The sequence below is a fragment of the Mytilus edulis genome, chromosome 5, assembly GCF_963676685.1.
Source record: "Mytilus edulis chromosome 5, xbMytEdul2.2, whole genome shotgun sequence".
NCBI lineage: Eukaryota > Metazoa > Mollusca > Bivalvia > Mytilida > Mytilidae > Mytilus > Mytilus edulis.
Window position 1 is genome coordinate 73,277,360 of NC_092348.1, and position 22,815 is coordinate 73,300,174.

The 22,815-nt window shown below is 31.4% G+C and overlaps 1 protein-coding gene across 1 annotated transcript; it reads left to right on the forward strand.

The window, feature by feature from the left end:
• Positions 1-23: 23 nt before the first annotated feature.
• On the forward strand, positions 24-11,592 carry LOC139524407 (BUD13 homolog). Its single transcript, XM_071319181.1, has 6 exons — positions 24-193; positions 966-1,153; positions 3,806-4,470; positions 5,539-5,693; positions 6,641-6,822; positions 11,131-11,592. Exons 1-6 carry the CDS (start codon positions 81-83, stop codon positions 11,304-11,306), a joined length of 1,479 nt encoding a protein of 492 aa, XP_071175282.1. The 5' UTR covers positions 24-80; the 3' UTR covers positions 11,307-11,592.
• The last annotated feature ends 11,223 nt before the right edge of the window (positions 11,593-22,815 follow it).

A 22,815-nucleotide genomic window follows, 5' to 3' on the forward strand; every position in this document is an offset into this window, starting at 1 on the left:
TAAATTGGGGCATTAAAAAGTACGTATTTCGAAAATGAACACTTTACCATACTAAAAGGAGATTGAAGAGCGCAAAACGAATGGCAGAAATTAGCAAAGCGGAGTATTTAAAACGTTATTTATCTGGTCCAGAGGAAAATGAAAAGAAAAAGAAAAGGAGAAAAGTTGTAAAATCGAATTCAAAACATATAAGGTGCATTTCGTAAATATGAGGCTTGTTTTACCTTGTAAAGGAAGCAAGTCAAGTCGCCCCACTGCAAAAATCGCCCAACACTCTACATCTACATCTACGACATAGTTCGCTATGTCGTCACTCGAAGTGGGTACTTCGACCCATCACTCAAGTGAAGTTTAACTTTTGACTTCTAATCTCAAATAAATCACTTGGTTTTCTGAAACAAAATTTATAAATAAAGTCTCAAAACACTTGAATAAACATGATAAAACCCAGACTTACCAGGTACTAGCTACATGTTTATATAGTAAGACCTAAACTAGAGCATACATGTAAGAAAGACCGACAACTATAACTTGAAAAGGTACAGACATGCAGCTCAGTATGAATACAACATGTTTTTGACACTTCTCATATATATACAACTACAATTTGAACACAAAGAAAAAGAAAATAAAGGAGACATACTTTAAAATGATCTGTGGATCCGTAGCTGTTTTGGTGATTTGCTCCTTCATGTCCTTTGTCTTTCCCAAGAAGGGATCTTAAAATTTAATATTCAATTTTATAAAACTAGGCATTGTTTCAACATAACAACTTGTGCTTTTTGAGTTTTAGAAATATGTACAGTAATTTACTCACTTCAATAATGTGTATACAGTATTATAGATCAACATACAATATCAATGTCCTCTCTAACTGGATTGTGGATGGGCATATCATGTCTTTGTGCCTTTTTATTAACACATGATATACAATAATTGTATATTGTTTAGTTTATTTTCTTCAGATCAACGATTATAGATGATGATGTTGATTTAAAGTCCCTACTCCCAGAGAACTTAGAAAATACACTAGATGAAGATATTGGGGAAGATGACCCAACCATTGTAGCTATTATTGACGAACGTCCAGATACTATACAACAGTTGGAAACTTACAGACATAGTGATGGTCGATGGAAAACACTTGGGAAAGGTGACATATTAAAGTTGTTATTGTATTTAATATGAGATGTGATTTTATCCTGCTCTTTATATTCACACTTTTTTATATTTTATTCAACTGATTTTAGAAGGGTCTGGCGGTTGCAGACATTTAAAAAAGAATCAGATATTTTAGCTTATATAACCCTTTTCAGCGCCACATTTTTAGCTCACCTGACCTGAAAGGTCAAGTGAGCTTTTCTCATCACTTGGCGTCCGTCGTCCGTCGTCCTGCATCCGTCGTCCGTAAACTTTTACAAAAATCTTCTCCTCTGAAACTACTGGGCCAAATTCTACCAAACTTGGCCACAATCATCCTTGGGGTATCTAGTTTAAAAAATGTGTGGCGTGACCCGTCAAACCAACCAAGATGGCCGCCATGGCTAAAAATAGAAGATAGGGGTAAAATGCAGTTTTTGGCTTATAACTCAAAAACAAAAGCATTTAGAGTAAATCTGACATGGGGTAAAATGGTTGATCAGGTCAAGATCTATCTGCCTTGAAATTTTCAGACGAATAGGACAACCTGTTGTTGGGTTGCTGCCTGTGAAATGGTTATTTTAAGGAAATTTTGCAGTTTTTGGTTATTATCTTGAATACTATTATAGATAGAGATAAACTGTAAACAGCAATAATGTTCAGCAATGTAAGACCTACAAATAAGTCAACATGACCAAAATTGTCAGTTGACCCCTTAAGGAGTTATTGCCCTTTATAGTCAATTTTTAACAACTATTCTTCATTTTTTGTAACTTTTCTAAAAATCTTCTTCTCCAAAACTACTTTGCCAAATTTAACCAAACTTGGCCACAATTATCATTGTGGTTTATAGTTTAAAAAATGTGTCCGATGACCCAACCTGCCAAACAAAATGGCCGACATGGGTAAAATTAGAACATAGTGGTAAAATGCAGTTTTTGCTTTATATCTTTGAAACTAAGACATTTAGGGCAAATCTTTCAAGATTTAAATGTCCATCAGAATAAGATATATCCCCTCACAAATTTTGAGTTGAATCGGACAACCTGTTGTTGGGTTGCTGCCCTAAAATTGGTGATTTTAAGGAAATTTTGCAGTTTTTGGTTATTATCTTGAATACTATTATAGATAGAGATAAACTGTAAACAGCAATAATGTTTAGCAAAGTAAGATCTACAAATAAGTCAGCATGATCAAAATTGTTAGAGGACCCCTTAAGGAGTTATTGCCCTTTGTAGTCAATATTGAACAACTTTTCTGAATTTTTGTAACTTGTATAAAAATCTTTTCTAAAATGACTTGGCCAAATTTAACCAAACTTGGCCACAATCATAATACTAGGGTATCTATTTTAAAAAAAAAAGTGTCTAATGACCCCGCCTACCAACGAAGATGGCCGACATCAGTAAACACATTAACAGGTGAGCGACACAGGCTCTTGAGAGCCTCTAGTTAACCCATGTAAGGGAAAAATATCACATCAAAACATTTAAAAAAAATATGTCCATTAAAATACTGCACTAATTGTCTAAAATGTAAACTTTAATGATAAGATATAAAAAAAGAAGATTTGGTATGATTGCCGATGAGAAAACTCTTCACAAGAGTCCATATGATCATGATAATACATTTGTAGCCTGAATTTTTTTTATCCAAGAGCATGTATGTAATGCATTATGGGAATATGATCATCATGATAATATTCCTTATTCAACTTTAATCATAAAATTGAGACCTATTCCTTCTCTTTATCTTGTCTAGATTATGGGTTCAGATTCATCAGCATTTCTTATTTTACTTTATGAGCTGTGTCAGATAGGAATTAACTTTTGCCTCCATTGGCAAATGAATATCATAACATCTGTTATCCTATTTCAGGTTGAAAAAAATCTATATGCAAAGTCTGTTACTGTTTGAAAATTTTTAATGTTGTTACAATGTATAAAAGGTCTACAAAACAGACCAAAAATTCACCTTTTATATTGTATTTGAATGTTCAAATATCAATCAGTCGTTTACCTGCACTTGCATTATGTTGATTTCTAAATGACGCAGATTTTATGTTGTTGTTTATAATCTGATTATAGTATCCTAAAAAACCTTCACATATTGCACTTTTATCCTCTTTTTTTTAACAATATTTAATCCATGCTTAACCAAATTGTAAACAACTTTTACATTTAGCCAGCATACATTACTGTTTACAGTTGTATTATCTATGGTGGATTTCATTTAGTAAGCTAAGTTTTCTTGAAATGGGATATAAAAAAACATGGATCTATTCAAGTAAACTATACTGATATTGGTTATCATTCAATACTCAACAAATATGCATGTTATTTAGGATATAACTGTATTGTATTTTAAGCTCTGATGGCATCAATTGGGGATTTGATTGTCACAAATTAAGTTTACTGGCGACGCGTTAGCAATATTGTTATCTCCATTCTAATGAAACTATCAGAAAACAACGTTAAAACCTGTATTCAAAATATGTCATATGCCGTCTGTGCTTGCGCGTACGTCCCATAGCATCAATTGTCAATTGATGCCATGTAAATAATTGACATTATCCAATCAAAATGAACGTTACAAACGTTGTTGCATTAGAATTCAAATTGACAGTATCTGACAAGATCTTAATCATGTTATTTTATTTTTACAGATGACGATTTTGACCCATCCTTGTTGAAGAGTATGAAAGATGAAGACATTTTAAAAAATACAAAATCCTTTTTCAAGAATAAAAGGGAAAGTGAATATAACAAAAAAAGTGTTTCAAGACAATCTGATCTTCCTAGAAGAAAAAGACATGATTCAGATTCAGATAATTCATTACCAAGAAAACATAGACATGATTCAGATTCTGACCAATCATTACCAAGGAATCAAAGACATGATTCAGATTCTGACCAATCATTACCAAGGAAACAGAGGCATGATTCTGATTCCGATTCATCACCTGCAAGGAAACCTAAATCCTTAATCCGTAAATCTCGTTTTGAACCAAGAAAAAGATTAGATTCTGATGAATCACCTCCAAGAAGGCAAAGACATGATTCAGGATCTGACAAATCGCCACCGAGGAGGAAAAGACATGAATCAGGGTCTGACCAATCACCACCCAGAAGAATAAGAAAGGATTCAGGATCTGACCAATCACCACCAAGAAGGAAAAGGAATAATTCAGATTCTGACCAATCACCACCCAGAAAAAAAGATAAGATGAGTAAAACATTATCTGGTAAAAAAGCTGGATTACAAAGTGCTAAAGATATGAAAATGGAGGCAGAGAAGATGAAAAAGAAAGAAGATGATGCTTTTAAAAAGGTAGTGTCTGCTGCATGTGTTTCACCAATAACAAAAACAAATGTATTGGTGGATCTTCGACATTGATTTAAACTAATGGGGAGCAGGAACTGTAACTCCTTCTGTAACACCTGAGTTTACCCCTTGTTTTTTGTTGATATAAAAGATCAGATGTAGTAATGTTGCTATTCATGCTAATGAGACAAAATTAGTCACAGTGCAGCCTTAAACAATGAGCAAAACTCGTATTACATAGTAAGGTATAAAAGGTCCTGAAACAACAAATGCAAAGCAATTTTAACAAGAAAACCAACAGCCTGATTTTATGTACAATACAAACAAAAAAACATTTATGATATACTGATTTAAACATGTTAAATAACAACATAATTACAGGCTCCTTACTTGGGACAGACACATACAAAATATGGAAGGGTTAAGTATATAAGTGGGGCCCAACAGTCCCTCAAAACCTGGGATCCGGGTGCACAGTAATTATAAGTTTTATAAATGTAGTCTGCTAAGGAGAATACACCTAATTAGAAATTATTGTAAATTGAGAAATTATTGTGTGTGTTTATTATTGCAATTTTAGAAGATTGCACAAAAACACTTGTAGTTATATTGCAAAAACAATTATAAGTAGGAAATTTGAAATATGTAGTTACAATATGAAGCAATGTAGAGATTTAGTTTAATGTATATTATAGTGAAAAAAACAAAAAAAATCTGCAAAACAATTTTCATGTCTTTAGCACCAAAAACAGTATGACATCGCAAGTCTGCTACCAGAGTCAATCATTAAAATCAGATGATTCAAGATTTCTGTACGATATGAATTAACACAATTTTATAACACCGTTATAACACATTGCAAGGTAGGCAATAGTATCAATTAAATACATAGTAATAGGGTTGACAATATTACATTCAGTTATAACACATTGCAAGGTAGGCAATATATATAGGAGCAATTAAATACATATTAATAGGGTTGACAATATTACATTCAGCATGTTGATCAATGTAAATCTTGGAATGATAAAAATGAAATTTGATGCAAACTTACATAGTCATACATAATTTCAGATAAGCAATGATGCTCTAGGAAGAGATGCCGTGACAGTTTTCAGAGACAGAAAAACAGGAAAGAGAAGAAACATGGAAGATGAAGCAGAAAAAAATGCTGAACAACTTGAGAAAGAAAGACAAATGAAAGAAAAATATGAAAAATGGGGAAAAGGGTGAGTTAAGTGTTAGAAAATACTCTGAATGGCTAAAATGTATCAACAACAAACAGCAGCATCAACAAAGAGGACTGAAAAAAACTTTTAAATGTTATTTAAGGTACACAATCCAACGAAAAACCGATTCTGTAAATTCAGAAATTATTGCAGGCATTTATTATTTCAACACAATAGACCAAAATGTGAGATTAATTATTTCAGAAAAAGCTACATACAAATATGAAGGCGTCAGATTTTATTATGCTAGTCCTTATTATTGCCATTCTGCATTGTACTGTATATTAAAGTATTTCATGTTGTTGTATACATGTACCAACTTAATTTGTTGTGTTTCTGTGTTCTACACGTCACACACAAAGAGTTTATTGTACACTGCTATTTAACAGTAAATTACATCTGGAACTTGCCATGCATTCATAAATAACTCATACAAAGTTATATTTGTAAATAACATTTTAATCTTATTTGAAAGGACATAGTTGGTTTGAATCACAATCTGCTGTAATAATGAATGGAAATCATGTGCTTAAAAATGGCAGAATTGAAAAAAGTAAAGGTTGACATTCTTGCCTTATCCTGCATACACTTACAATGTACATGTACTTTTTTTCATTAAACTATTTTGATAAACATGATGAATGATGTATTCTTTAATTCAGAGTACTGTAAATTTAGAAAATATAGGGAGGTTTTTATTATTGGGAAAAATGCGACAGAGAACACTGGGTAAACGCAATAATTTAATGTCGCATTTTGAAATATTTTATATGAACTAAACAGGATTTTTCTGAAAATCGCATTTAAGTCTTAACTGACAAAATCGCAATAATAAATGCATGCAATAATTTCCGAATTAACAGTAATAAAGATAACTGCCAATATTCAATTTTAAAATTTGGGTTATTTCTATAATGTTTTGTCTAATATTGTTAAATTTAATGTAGAATGAAACAACAAGAACAACAACAAAGAAATGTAGAAGAACATTTACATGAGGCGTCTAAGCCTATGGCTAGATTTAAAGATGATGATGACTTAGATAAACACCTTAAGGAGATAACCAGGGCAGATGATCCTATGCTTAAATTCTTAAAGAAAAAGAAACCAAAAGATTCGAAGAAAAAAGGTTTGATATACAATGATATACATATATATGTATTAATTTTTGTTGAGCCTGCGACTTTTGTTGCAGGAAGCTCGATATAGGGAGAGTGATCCAGCAGGGGTGGGGGTGGCGTTAGCTAACTTCTTAAAAGCTTTATATTTTAGAAGGTGGAAGACCTGGATGCTTCATTCTTTGTTTATAGATTCACTTGACCTCGACCTCATTTCATGGATCATTGAACAAGGTAAAATTTTGGTTGTCAAGTCCGTATCTCAGATACTATAAGCAATAGGTCAGGTATATTTGGTGTATGGAAGGACTGTAAGGTGTACATGTCAACTGGCAGGTGTCATATGACCTTGACCTCATTTTCATGGTTCAGTGGTTATAGTTAGGTTTTTGTGTTTTGGTCTGTTTTTCTTATACTTTATGTAATAGGTCTACTATATTTGGTGTATGGAATGATTGTAAGGTGTACATGTCTAGCTGGCAGGTGTCATCTGACCTTGACCTCATTTTCATGGTTCAGTGGTCAAAGTTAAGTTTTTGAGTTTTGGTCTTTTTTTCTAATACTTTATGCAATAGGTCTACTATATTTGGTGTATGGAATGATTGTAAGGTGTACATTCTAGCTGGCAGGTGTCATCTGACCTTGACCTCATTTTCATGGTTCAGTGGTCAAAGTTAAGTTTTTGAGTTTTGGTCTTTTTTTCTAATACTATATGCAATAGGTCAACTATATTTGGAGTATGGAAATATTTTATGATCTTTATGTCAGTCGGGCAGGTTTTATTTGACCTTGATCTCATTTTTACAGTTTGTTGCTCAGTGTTAAGTTTTTGTGTTTCTGTCTATCTTTCTTAAACTATTAGCAATAGGTCAACTATATTTTTTGTATGGTAGGATTGTTACCAGTTCATGTTTGCCTGTCATGGGTCATCTGACCTTGACCTCATTTACATAGTTCATTGGTCAATGTTTAGTTTTCTTGGTTAATGTTTAGTTTATGTGACAGTTGTAAAAAGCTTTATATTTAGGATTATCAACACAGTGTTCTCCCCAGAAATTTTGGATAGCATCACATTTTGCGTTAAAAAAAAATAACTGTATTTTTTTTTAATGTCATTTGTTGCGTCGCGTTGATGCTCTATTTCCTTTATATGTTTTAGTTTATATTATTCAATTCATAACTGAGAATACAATTAAACTATAACAACAAAAACAGTTGTTTCAGTTTATGTTTTCTTGATTCATTTATAGTTACAGAATTATTTTTTTCCTCTTGTGCCAAATAAAAATAAACATGTGCTTTCAGTTACCCAACAATAAGTCAAATGAATGAATGTTTCATTATAGTGCAATCTGTATATATACAAAACTAAATATCTAGTACACAAAATTAACTATTTTTTTTATATTATATTAAGTAAAGATAAAGTACTAGTAGCAAAAGTAGCAAAAAAAATATCAATTTAAAAACTTTTTTTTATCATGTTTATGAAATTCATTGTTTCATGGCACTGAATGAATTAGTCCCTGTTATTTCTTATCTTTACATCAAAATGAAACGTATTTTTAACAAAGTTATCTAACAAATAGTCTATTAATGCATAGTTTTCTCTATTGGTATATTTTTTCTGTCTACCGTTCGTCTGTTGTCATTATCGTGAAAATGTGGATTTTTGTCATATCTGGTCCGGTTCCGATCCGTAGTTTACACAAAAATGTGCAATGGTGGCCGTAGAAAAATTTACGAAAATGAGTCCGAGAATAAACATTGTTTGACAAGAGATTGTGAATGAATAAGACGCTTTTAATGCATTAAATGAATTAAACATAAACCTAAGCCAATTATGATCACTTTTTAAAGAAGTATAAAACTTATTTTAGCTCAAAACCAAAATTCTCGCTCTCGTATTACCGGAAGAGAAAGAAAGTATTTTTTGGAGAGTTGCATAAATAAACTACCTTTTAAAAAATAAAAAATCGTTTTAATCTTTGAAATTTCGTAATACAAAACATAGATTTCGAATTGTTTTTGTGATTGCATTTTTCCATGTCCAAATTGGTGATTGCAGACACGTGGTATTAGTCATGTCACAGGCGTCAGCTTTGGATATTTCGCATCCAAACAGTTATCACCCTGAGGGCAATTAACACCTGGCTATTCAATCTCTTAATTGCCTTTAGTGTTCGACTTAAAGGGATTACAATCAAAAGGTGATATAATTTTTATGATCATGATCGATAATAGATGAAAGTTCAAAATTGAGGACAAGTAAAATAGCATCTTCAAAATAATTATAGCGTCGCGGGAATTATTATAGCATCACAGTGAAAAAATATAGCGTCGAGGTACCGCGACGCTAAAACGGCCTGGGGAGAACACTGCAACATAAAATCAACGATTAGTATAGAAGGCAAGACATTTCAGCATTTGCACTCTAGTGTTTATATATACGCCATTCATTATAGAACTCAAATGAGCTGTATGATGTGTTAATGGTGTCAATTATAGCATGTGACCACTTTGATTGTCTTGTGTTTGAAAACCCTTGTATTTAGTCCCATGCAGGGTAATCTCAAACATTTAAAAAATATTAATTGCTTAGAATCTAAGCTTGTATTTTTTGGGGTTAACTTCAGACTGGCATTCTAAGATTTAGAATAATGGTTCCAGTTAAAATGTTTTCTTCAGACTTTTATCTTGTGATTAGAATTTTAAAATACCTATGTCTAAGTACATAACAGCATTTATCTTGAACTGTGCATCCTTCGGGAGAATTTAAGTATATATAAGATTTTCTGTTAGACTGTTATTAGAGAGTGCTTTTTGTGATATTTTTATACCACCTGCAAAAGGGTGTTTTTATTGGGGGAGGGGTGTCACTTTGTCCATCTGTCTTTCTCCTTTTCTGTCCATGTGCCTTAATAGTGCAACTCCTCCAAAACGACTGGGAGGATATTGATGACACATTTATAGTCCAGTCAAACTAAGATTTAACCTCAAACTAATTGCAACAGAAAATGTTTTAGTTCTAATCTATAGCATTATGGCCTTTATAAACACAGAAAAAAGTCCCATAAAATCTAACTTGAGGTAAACTCAAAATCAGCATTTTTAATTTTCTATGGAAATTAACCTTAGAGGGGGAGATAACTCTTGCAAAGAGTCTTTTTTGGTCAGTTTTTGATTGTTTTTCTTAAAATTTATGTAAAGTATGATACTTTGATGGGGTTATAAGTTTGTATTTGACTAAATTACACAATCTTCTGCTCATGAAATGTACAAAACCTAAGTGTTATAGCTAGTTTTATTTTTTTCGTGCATTTTTCATTAAAGAAATTGCTAATTTCAAGCTACCATTTTGAAAAAAAGACCATTTTGAAAAAAATAATGTGAAAATTTAGTATTGTCTATATCTGTATATTTTATTTTTTCAGCAACTTACTTCTCTAAAGAAACGTTAAACCACAAAAAGAAGAATACATGCTTAGTTATTTTTATTAAATTTGAGATTCTTAACTTTGACATGTTGAAAAATTCAATAAATGGTCAACTAATGAATTATGAAATCTAGATTATAGCTTGATAAAAGATATGAAAACACCTTTAGAGTTGTTTGTTATACTCTAAAGACAGCTAAAATATCAAGAATCAATACATTCTGATGAATAGAAGCGGTAAAGTTATAATTTTGTATCAATTTTTATTGATATTTCTGCCTTTTTTGCAAGAGTTATCTCCCTTTTCAATGCAAATCTCCATAGGAATTTTAAATAGTGATTTTTTTTGTCTTCCTCAAGTTAGATTTTATGGGACTTTTTTCTGTGTATATTTGGGGTATAATGCTAAAGATTAAAACTTAAAAATATTTTGTTGCAATTACTTTGCTTTAAGTTCTTGTCAAACATGTTAACGGGGAGATAATAAAATTTGCTGGTCAGGCTATTCATATATTCATTATACAGTATACACCACAACACAACAATATATTTGCATAGTAACAGCCACACAAAAACATACAAAAAAGGAAGTTGTATTTTTATGTCCTAGCTGATGGAAATAGATGCATTAAGCGTTACCCTTGGCTGTCTTTTCATCTGTCCATTTTACCTGTAGCTAGAAATAAAATTTTTAGGTGTTATATAAGCAGAAACCCTATTAACAATCAATCAAATGAGATTGTAAACAGAAACATTACAGTTGAACGTTTGTATTCTCATACAGCCATTATAGAATGTTTCCTTGTAAATTAATTTTAAAATTGTTTATATCTGTCAGTCTGTTAAAGACCGGAGATTTTTAAATATTTTATTATTTTTCAGAATTACCAAAGTATAAAGGGGCACCCCCACCTCCAAACAGATTTAATATGATGCCAGGCTACAGATGGGATGGTGTTGATAGATCTAATGGCTTTGAGGCTAAATACTTTGCCAGCATTTCCAACAAGAAAGCCATAACAGAGGATGCTTATAAATGGAGTGTTGAGGATATGTAAGGGAATGAAGTGTTGATTTATGTTTTAAGAGGCAGCTTGAGACACAGTTGTGTGTTTGTAATTTCAATGGCAGCTGTGTAGTGAAGAAACCTATTGCTGGTTGTCAGAGAGCCAGTCAGTATTAATGGATTGTACCAGTCTCGTTAGAACAGTAGAAGTGTGGAGGAGACAGCTATCATTCAAGTTCAGGAGTTTAAGAGACTAAGCCTTTATTTGTCTGATGTTTCTGTCAGGATATTAATAAAAATTGTATTTTTACACCAACCACTTTATAGATGCTTACATATACTATTTGCAATAATGAGGCCACCACAAAAAAAATGTATACTAATTTAATGTCTGTTTTTGAAACATCTTTTTTAATCACACTTTAAATTGCTTGTGAAAGATCTTGTGCAAATTTTCTTTTCACTTATGCATGTATATTTTGTACAAGTTATGGATCACATACATGTTACTATCCTATGGTGTTAACTAGTTCCAACTTTTTTGATCCTCACAGCTTTGGAGGAGGGGGATATACCCCATGTTCTCTAGACCACTCACTGACTTTTTTGGACCTCTGCTATAGAACATCCTGATAACAGCCCTAAATATGCAATTTTATTGAATATTTTTTTGTTAAATTGTTAAATTTCAATCTGGAATTCGATGTTAATTTTTATATTCATTTAAAGAAATATATATGTTTCAATGTGAAATTTTGTAACCACAACATATGTTTTGGCAGTTAATGTACATGTATTTCTATCAATGAATGTGTTCCATCCAAAAACTATCTTATACATATCATGCATATGTCATGTATGTGTTGAATGTTTTGATCAGATAATGAATTTAACATGTATTAATATGCATATTATAAAGTTATAATTGAATGACATTAGCATATATTGTGACTGATTTAAAATGAGTTTGCATACAACTTGGGCACATATAATTTTATATAACAATAAAAGAAAATAGTCCATTTATGTTTTAACTTAATATAAAGTTGTACCTTGAGAGTTGATTTGTTCTGAGTATGTTTTTGTACCTTTTGGGAGAGTTTTTAGAGTTGCATAAACCTCAAGAAGTAGGAGATTAATGTATATTGTAATACAAGCTCTTACGGAATCAATAGGTTATTTGATGGTTGGAAAATAAGTTTACTGTAGATGCGTTTGCACTTTGCAGAGCCAGAAAAAATAAAGTATTTGCGACCAACAAATCACCAATTGATTCTGTCAGAGCTTAAAATACAATATTGCTATCTCCACTCTAATGAACTTGACATAAAGCAAATTGAAATCATACATTGATTCTGTCATAAGCTTAAGTCATCTGTGTTTGCTTGTACGTTTTCATAGTATCAATTGTGAATTGATGCCATGAAAGTTAGTGATGTTATCCAATCAAAATGAATGTTACAAACAATGTTGCATTAGAATACTGTAAATTCAGAAATTATTGCGATGTTTTTGTTATTGCGAAAATGCGACAGGGTTATAATCGCAATAATTTAAACTCGCATTTTGAAATATTTCATACAAATAAAAAAGGATTTTTCTCAATATCGCAAAGATTTAAATCGCATTTAAGTCTAAAATGACAAAATCGCAATAATAAGTGCACGCAATAATTTCTGAATTTACAGTACCCGTTTGTAAACTGCACTGACATAAAACTATTGAAAGTGGGTGCCAATATGCAAAATAAAATATAGTTTTCAAAAAATATGAGTGAACAAACGAAGTAAGACAACAGTCATATGCCAGGTGTTCCATTCAAATCAATTAACGAGATATGGGGAACATGGTAAACAGACAGCAACTCACAATCCATTAAAGTCAGAAAAGACAGGACAGCTCAATACATAGATTTTTTACTCTTTTTCAAAAGCAGATTTGAAAAAAGGATTCATTTATTTTCCAGGGAACAAATTTTTGTGTCTTGTAGAAAACTTTCATTTTCTTAAATATTTGATTTTGGGAGTTTGCCAAAGACACGACTGGAGAGCACATACTAAAATCACCTGTTTTACTGACCATGATTCAATTTTGTCGATAGTCTCAAAAGACAAAAGTTATCTACAAGTTTTACATAAACTAAACATCAGAGCATTTGTTGTCATTGCTAGTTTTTAAACAGTTCTATTGTTTGTCTTTTTTCTGGGCATTTTTATTGTCTTCCTCGAGAAGCATTACAGGGGACATGGAAATACCAGGCGTCCATCTGTGTTTTCGTCTACTTACCCTTCTGTGTTTCTGGCTCTCAGTCCATCTGATCATGTTAGCAATCTCACAGGTACAATTCTTGCCATGTTCTTATGAAACTCATACTATAGGTTAACATGGTTGATATCAGCAATATCTCAGACAATTGACATTTTAGCTCACCTGGCCCAAAGGTCCAAGTGAGCTTTTCTCATCACTTGGCATCTGTCTTTTAACTTTTACAAAAATCTTCTCCTCTGAAACTACTGGGCCAAATTTAACCATGATTGCTCACAATCATCAATGGGGTATCTAGTTTAAAAATTGTGGCTGCCATGGCTAAAAATAGAACATAAGGGTAAAATGTAGATTTTGGCTTATATCTCTGAAACCAAAGCATTTAAAGCAAATCTGACATGGGGTAAAATTGTTTATTAGGTCAAGATCTATCTGCCCTGAAATTTTCAGATGAATCGGACAACACATTGTTGGGTTGCTGCCACTGAATTGGTAATTTTAAGAAAATTTGCTGTTTTTGGTTATTATCTTGAATATTATTATAGATAGAAATAAACTGTAAACAGCAATTATGTTTAGCAAAGTAAGATCTACTAATAAGTCAACATGACCCAAATGATCAGTTGACCCTTAAGGAGTTATTGCCCTTTATAGTCAATTTTTAACAATTTTTGTAATCTTTTGCAAAAATCTCTTCCTCTGAAACTACTGAGACAAATTTAACCAAACTTGTCAACAATCATCATTAGGGTATCATCTAGTTTAAAAAATGGGTCCGATGACCTCGTCCGTGAACCAAGATGGTCGACATGGCTACAAATAGTACATGTTAAAATGCAGTTTTTGGCTCATATCTAACCAAAGCATTTAGAGCAAATCTGACGAGGATAAAATAGTTCATTAGGTCAAGATTTATCTGCCTTGAAATTTTCAGACCAATCAGGCAACCTGTTGTTGGGTTGCTGCCCCTGAATTGGTAAATTTAATAAAATTTAGCAGCTTTGGTTATTATCTTGAATATTATTATAGAGAGAGATGAACTGTAAACAGCAATAATGTACAGCAAAGAAGACCTACAAATAAGTCAACATGACCAAAATGGTTAATTGACCCTTTAAGGAATTATTGCCCTTTATATTGATTTTGAACAATTTTCATAAAATTTGTAAATTTTTGTAAATTTTACAAAACATTTTCCACTGTAACTACTGGGCCAAGTTCATTATAGATAGAGATAATTGTAAGCAAGAATGTTCAGTAAAGTAAGATCTACAAACACATCACTATCACCAAAATACAATTTTGTCATGAAACCATCTGTGTCCTTTGTTTAATATGAACATAGACCAAGGTGACCGACACAGGCTCTTTAGAGCCTCTAGTTTAAAAAGAGTTATGCCCCATTGAAGTATAAAATACGTGCAATGCAGGATACATTGGAACTCTTTTTATACGACCGCAAAAAATTTTTGGCGTCGTATAATGCTATCATGTCATCGGGGTCTGCGTCGTCGTCTGAAGACGCATTTAGTTTCCGGACAATAACTTTAGTTTTAGTGAATGGATCTTTATAAATTTTTACCAGAAGGTTCAATACCACTAAAGGAAGGTTGGGATTGGTTTTGGGGGTTATGAATCCAATAGTTTTGGAATAAGGGGCCAAAAAGGGGGCACAAAATAAGCATTTGTGTAGTTTTCAAACAATAACTTGAGTTTAATTGTATGAATCTCTCTGAAATTATACCACATGTTTCCATACCATGAAGGGATAGCTAGTATAGATTTTGGGGGTTATGATCCCAATAGTTTAGGAATAAGGGGCCCAAAATAAGCATTTTTGCAGTTTTCAAACAATAATGTTTTGTTTAAGTGTATGAATCTCTCTGAAATTATACATCAACTTTCCATACCATGAAGGGATGGTTAATATTGACTTTTTTTTTGGAATTAGGGGCAAAAAGGGGGATAAACTAGGTTTTTCTGGTCAATGAACAATTAATACAATTTAAAAGCAGTGTAAGGGAGATAAATCAAAAACATTTAACATAAAAAATGTTGGGTATGTTCAGATTTACCTCTCTTACACTACTTGTAAATTATGTATAAAGACAGGTTTTGGACTTATTGCAAAAAAATTGGTTGGTAGTAGTTTACAATTTTTTTTTCTAAACTTAAATTCCAAATTTTCGAAAAGTTTGAAGAAGAAATCTTTAATTGCGCAACAGATTTGTAAGATCTTGACATTTGTTTTGTGTCAGAACTCATATAATGTCAAAAATTTGATCACAATCCAAATTCAGAGCTGTATCAAGCTTAAATGTTGTGTCCATACTTGCCCAAGCTGTTCAGGGTTTGACCTCTGCGGTTGAGGTCAAAGTCAGATGGAACCTGTCAAACTGACATGTACACCTTACAAATGAAAAGACAATGGACAACTTATGACAGAGAGAAACTTCCTAACATAAGGCAGCTGTAAATAAGGTATGAAGCAGTCTGCACTGTTTGCCACTGTTCTGCTACCCCAGACTTGTACCACTTTATTCGAACAAGAAAGTTTTTGCAAGACCTCTATCTAGTAATAGAAGACATTAGTGCAGATAGTGAAGTGTCCAGTCTTCTTCTAAAATATGAAGCTTTATACAAATAGTGTGTGCCTAAGCTAGATTGTAATTCCTATTCCTAGCACTAGGTGCAAAAAAAATATGTGTGTTGTGGTAATTCAAAGTATTGGAACCATGCAGGAAGTTAGTAGATATCAGACAAGTCCAAAAAGTGCTCATATTACAAATCATCAAAGCCAATCTGCTAACTTAATAAAAATATATTCTATAATGGAGAAATATGTAAATAGTGGAATTCCTAATATAATATTAGTTTTTTTTTCATAAGAAACCTGGAACAGCGGGCTCTTTCCATTGGTCTCTAGAGATTCAGAGAATATTTACGGATCCAGAAATTTTCATAAGTGGGGCCCCATTGTCTACATATAAGAGGGCCCGCTTCCGTCATGCTTCAGTGATTCCCTATATAATCTTCCACATTTTCCCCAGAAAATGGGGGGCCTGGGCCTCCCTCTAAACCCGCCTCTGGTATATATTAACTGCAACAGCATCAAAACTGTTTTACTAGTATGATTATTTAAATTAGTGAAACTTGTTCTCAACAAAACTTTATAACACATTCAGATATATTGGAAGCAGTCATATTTTAATATTTTATTTTTCTTCGCCTTCAACAATAAGCAAAACCTATATTATAAAGGACCTGACATGAAAAATGTGAAACAATTCATAAGACAAACACAACAACCTGATTTATGACAAAAGAATCGATGAAAAAACAAATACCACAAACGGCAAATAAATTGGTACCAATAACAACCACTGAATATGCATAAAATATTTGCTGCTTCAGATTTAGCAACAAGTAATTACAAGAGAAAATGAGTGAAAATAAATAACAAAAACGTTCATAATGTACATTTAATGATGCAATAACAAAATTTAAATGCAACAAAAAATGCTGCCAACAAATTAATGGTTAACCAGACATACAACACATTCAAGCATACTGTAGTAGTTAATCTGGTAATATATATATATAAGTAAAGATATGTGAATTATGTTAATATGGCAGTTATCTTAAACTATCTGAAAATATAATCAAACCTATAGTAAGTCATTACCAGAATTTGATAAGTCTACTATCCTTATTACATGTATTACCAAACTCGTAAGCAGCAAAATGTTTAAGTGTGTTTATAATGACATGATATAAAAGCATAAGCAGCTGATGAAGATCTAACTCCTCAATCAAATCAGAATATAACAACATAGATTTGTGATTAAGAAATAAAGAGCAGATTTGGTAATTTAGAAAATTTATTTAGACAATTATCTCTTCATTTTCCCTATCTCCAAAAATTAACCAAAACTACAAACAAAATATTAGAAATTTTCTTGGGCAACAATCTTTATATATAGATTCTTGAAATTTAAAATGCTGAGTATGAAAGGGATTTTAATTTTATATTGGTTATAATGAAACTGTTTCTTATTATAAATTTCTGTCCAAATACACATGCATTTACTCTTATACCAACAGCATACATTTGTACATCTCCTAGTCAAACATACATTCCATTTCAGTGTGATGATTACATATCTAGACTACTATGTAATAAGTATTCTACTCTACAAGAATCTTAAACTTAACATCAATATACCATCAACCATCAGTGAGAACTGTCTTGCAAGAAAACTAATAATAAATTAACTAATTTAGCATGTAATAAACTTTTCTAAAAAGCAAAGTTGAGAACTCTGAAATGAAAATCATTGGTAGTTATTCAAAGTGAAAGCCAAGTTCATTTTATTTGTTTTTCAATAGTCTTTTGAAGTCTTATTGATAAACCAATATACATGTATCTAAAAGTTTTTAATTTTTCAGACAAAGCAATGCAAGACCCTCTTGGGTAGTCACAGTTGCAAATAAATATCATATGTTTTTCCAAATACATGTAAAGCTTGTTTATTATTTCAACAGTTGCACTTCAAAAGGTTAAGCTATAATCATGATAATGTATGTCAATGGTGATGACATCAATTTAAAATTCCATAGCTCCAAATTACTTGCTCTACTTATATGTTGCATTACATAAACAATAAATTTCCATCCATCAAAGGCTCAAAGCTACAACTGATATTCATAAAATGACAATTATACTGTAAGAATAACATAAATTTAAATTATCTTTTTATAAACTTACCAATTTATTAAAGAGCCCATACCATAGTTGACAGGTTTTCTGTGTAACACAAATGTGTATGATAATTCATTCATTAACTATACTCATGTACAAAAAAAGCTAAACTTCATCTTTGTTTTTTAAGTTTTTAACATTATTAAAATCTTATAATTACATATGTAACTAAATCGTATGCAATGAACAAGAACAATCTTACTGTATAAAAAAATATCTGAAAGTGAAATCATCATTTTTTTAAAACAAAAACAATAAGACTAGTATAAAATAACAAAAAACAATAGTTGAGCCAATTTGTTCAACTCAAGTTGCCATATTGTGATACAGAAAAATATAAACACTACTTTTGCTAGAGAATACATCAAACATAATTTGATTGCATTTAACAGTAAAAATGCTCTTTTGATGAAAATAAAATTGATATGTTAATAAATTAACAAGTTTAATGGACCAGGTATGTTATCTGGCTAGTCATGCATGAGACATTAAAAAAAAATATTCAAATCATCTTCATACCTTTTTTAATATTAAACTTCGGTTCAGGATTAAATCTTTAGAAAATGTGAATATAAACTTGAACATTTATAGAATTTGAAATAACATCATGAAAAATTTGTATAACACAAAAAAAAATAATGCATTTCACAATTTTCTGACAAACCATACAAACAGTAAAGTAATAAATAGATCATGTGGATAAAGATTATTAGACATATGTAAGACACTAGATATCTTGCTGACATCAATCTTACATTTTATTGCCACAGATTTAAGCTAGTTCAAAATTTAATTGTTGCATGTTAGGTTAAGTATCAACAATGACCCATTTTTCCAAGCTGTCAAAAAAGTGCCATGGATATATATATACTGGAATTTCCAAATGGAATTAGGCCAGGATTTTTTAATTTGTTGGTTTACGGATCCGCCGACCTGATTTTGCCGATTTCCAGAATAAAAATAAAATTGACTTTTCATGCTTTTTCATTCCCGCCGACCCTAACAAATGCATTATCCCTGAAAAATAAATAAATTATCCTTTTTTTATAAAATGAAATGCATTAATCACTAACAGAATTGATAACACTTTCTGTTGTGAAAAAATGAAACTTCCAGTTTACGTTTCTAAAAATAGATAAATCAATTATTAATGACCTTGACATGTCGTTTGGACAAATATTTTTGTGGAACGAAACCCGTGTTTAAAACCAATTACACAATAAGTTCGTTTCTCTTATTTGTCAACAGTCCGTAAGATGCATCTTCTCATAGAAATAGACTTGTCCAAATGTGGACAGGTGGAAGTTCAGGACATCAAGTTAAAGTACTGAATATTAACAGATCATTTAAAATTTTCTTGCTTCATAGATAATAAAAAAATTTCGTCCATTTGGATAAAAACGGGAATGCGTGACAACAGATTAACCCGATATTCTCATTTTTTCCAGTGGACGAGTCTATTACGTTTTTGACACGTGTGTTGAAAATTATTTTCTTACCACGCTTTTACATTTATTTCTTTATCAGTTTTCGTTCTTGAAGATCATTATTCACCAAGTTTTCTGGAATTGATTAAGAGCTATGTGAATTTGTCTTCCTTTATGAAATTTAATTACGTCTTTGTCCGTGCACCCCCTTTTTTACGGGAAATTATTAGGCAATGTCATGCAATTTTTATTACAACTGAGCAATAATATTTCATGAAACTAAAATTTAAGAAATGATGACAAAATAGGATAACAAACATATTATTATAGAAAGGTGAAATATATCTTTATTTTGCATATCAGTTTTCTGTCTTTAAAGATATTTTTTTTATTTTTTTCCCGACCGACCGACCCGACTTTTTTATGGAGAAAATCCGTAAACCAACAAATTAAAAAACCGTGGCCTTATGTCTTCAACCATCACATGCACAACTTATTAAAAATATATTCCGAAGTTACGATTATTAGCTTAATCAATCATTTTTCATTTGATTTCAACTGATAACAATCAAAATGCTTTTGCACAGACAACTTGCAACAAAATTAGTTTACGTTTAAAATAAAAATGCTTTTTAAAGAATAAATTAAGGCAGCCATGAGCATGGATTAATAAATTAAGGAAAGGGTGAGCAGAAGCATTGATGCAGTTCTACTGTAATAACATTGGTGCCAATGCAATCTTTTAACAAAAAATCTTACGATTGGAAATAATTGTCTGTTATATATACAGATATATTCATCAATTTTTTTACTCCTAAGATTTTATTAAGAACCAGGTGCTCCGCAGGGCGCAGCTTTATACGACCGCAGAGGTCGAACCCTGAACAGTTGGGGCAAGAATGGACAAAACATTCAAGCGTGATACAGCTCTGAATTTGGATTGTGATCAAATTTTTGACATTACATGGTTTTTTTTTACACAAAACAAATGTCAAGATTTTACAAATCAATTAAAGATTTCTTCTTCAAACTTTTTAAATCTAAAATTAAATAGTTGACACAGCATAGGTTTCTGACACAGAATGAATGTGGTCTAATGAACTTAATAGTTTTTTTTGCCTTTGAGCAATTCACTATGCTGTTGAATATTAATCCTCTCAAAAAAATGTTTGAAGAAATTGTCTTTTTATTTATGAAATCTGAAATGAGAAAAATTTAAACCCCCCCCCTTTTTTTTCACATCCCCGTTTCCCTTTTTCCAAAACTGATATCAATTCAAATTTCTAATGGAGTTTGCAACAATAACTACTCTTTTAAATACATCATAAAATATTAAAATGTAAAATAAAGTGCTTGTTATCACTGAATGGTAAAGATTGGTTGGTAGTAAAAGTGAATATACATTGTTTATTGTATAAAACAATAAAAAAAACTTCATCAGTAACATTTTATATTGGCAAATTTCCAATGAAGTTATTTACATAAAGTTATTGGCAAATAAAAATAGAAAATGACATCATAGTCATGTCTGGCAAATGTCCAACATACATTATCTAAAAACATTTTAGATAAGATAAGGGAAAAAAGCTTCATCAGCAACATTTTATATTGGCAAATTTCCAATGAAGTTATTTACATAAAGTTATTGGCAAATAAAAATAGAAAATGACATCATAGTCATGTCTGGCAAATTTCCAACATATACTATCAACTACTATTCTATACAAAGAAAGATAACTCCAATTGAAATTTAATTGCTATTGCACAATATTGTGCAATTAGATATTTCTTGCTATTGTGCAATACTGTGCAATTGAAAATTTCTTGCTATTGCACAATACTTGATATGGAATCCTGATTTGGTCCAACTTGAAAACTGGGCCCATAATCAAAAATCAAAGTACATATTTAGATAAAGCATATCAAATAAGCCCAAGAATTTAATTTTTGTTAAAATCAAACTTAGTTTAATTTTGGACCCTTTGGACTTTAATGTAGACCAATTTGAAAACTGGACCAAAAATTAAGAATCTACATACACAGTTAGATTTGGCATATCAAAGAACCCATTTATTCAATTTTTGATGAAATCAAACAAAGTTTAATTTTGGACCCCCATTTGGACCAACTTGAAAACTAGGCCAATAATTAAAAATCTAAGTACATTTTTAAATTCAGCATATCAAAGAACCCCAAGGATTCAATTTTTGTTAAAATCAAACTAAGTTTAATTTTGGACCCTTTGGACCTTAATGTAGACCAATTTGAAAACGGGACCAAAAATTAAGAATCTACATACATAGTTAAATTCGGCATATCAAAGAACCCCAATTATTCAATTTTTGATGAAATCACACAAAGTTCAATTTTGGACCCTTTGGGCCCCTTATTCCTAAACTGTTAGGACCAAAACTCCCAAAATCAAACCCAACCTTCCTTTTATGGTCATAAACCTTGTGTTTAAATTTCATAGATTTCTATTTACTTATACTAACGTTATGGTGCGAAAACAAAGAAAAATGCTTATTTGGGTCCCTTTTTGGCCCCTAATTCCTAAACTGTTGGGACCTAAACTCCCAAAATCAATACCAACCTTCCTTTTGTAGTCATTAACATTGTGTTTAAATTTCATTGATTTCTATTTACTTAAACTAAAGTTATTGTGCGAAAACCAAGAATAATGCTTATTTGGGCCCTTTTTTGGCCCCTAATTCCTAAACTGTTGAAACCAAAACTCCCAAAATCAATCCCAAGCGTTCCTTTGTGGTCATAAACCTTGTGTCAAAATTTCATAGATTTCTATTAACTTAAACTAAAGTTATAGTGCGAAAACCAAGAAAATGCTTATTTGGGCCCTTTTTGGCCCCTAATTCCTAAAATGTTGGGACCAAAACTCCCAAAATCAATACCAACCTTCCTTTTGTGGTCATAAACCTTGTGTTAAAATTTCATAGATTTCCATTCACTTTTACTAAAGTTTGAGTGCGAAAACTAAAAGTATTCGGACGACGACGACGACGCCAACGTGATAGCAATATACGACGAAAATTTTTTCAAATTTTGCGGTCGTATAAAAAGCTACAGGACCTTTGAATCATCTGACATTT

What these genes read in the sequence shown, in the direction of transcription:
- LOC139524407 (XM_071319181.1), top strand. Translation starts at nt 81, where the DNA reads ATGGCAGAAATTAGCAAAGCGGAGTATTTAAAACGTTATTTATCTGGT. An exon ending in TCGAATTCAAAACATATAAG is followed by an intron (nt 194 to 965) that starts GTGCATTTCGTA and finishes TATTTTCTTCAG; the next exon opens with ATCAACGATTATAGATGATG. An exon ending in AAAAGATTCGAAGAAAAAAG is followed by an intron (nt 6,823 to 11,130) that starts GTTTGATATACA and finishes ATTATTTTTCAG; the next exon opens with AATTACCAAAGTATAAAGGG.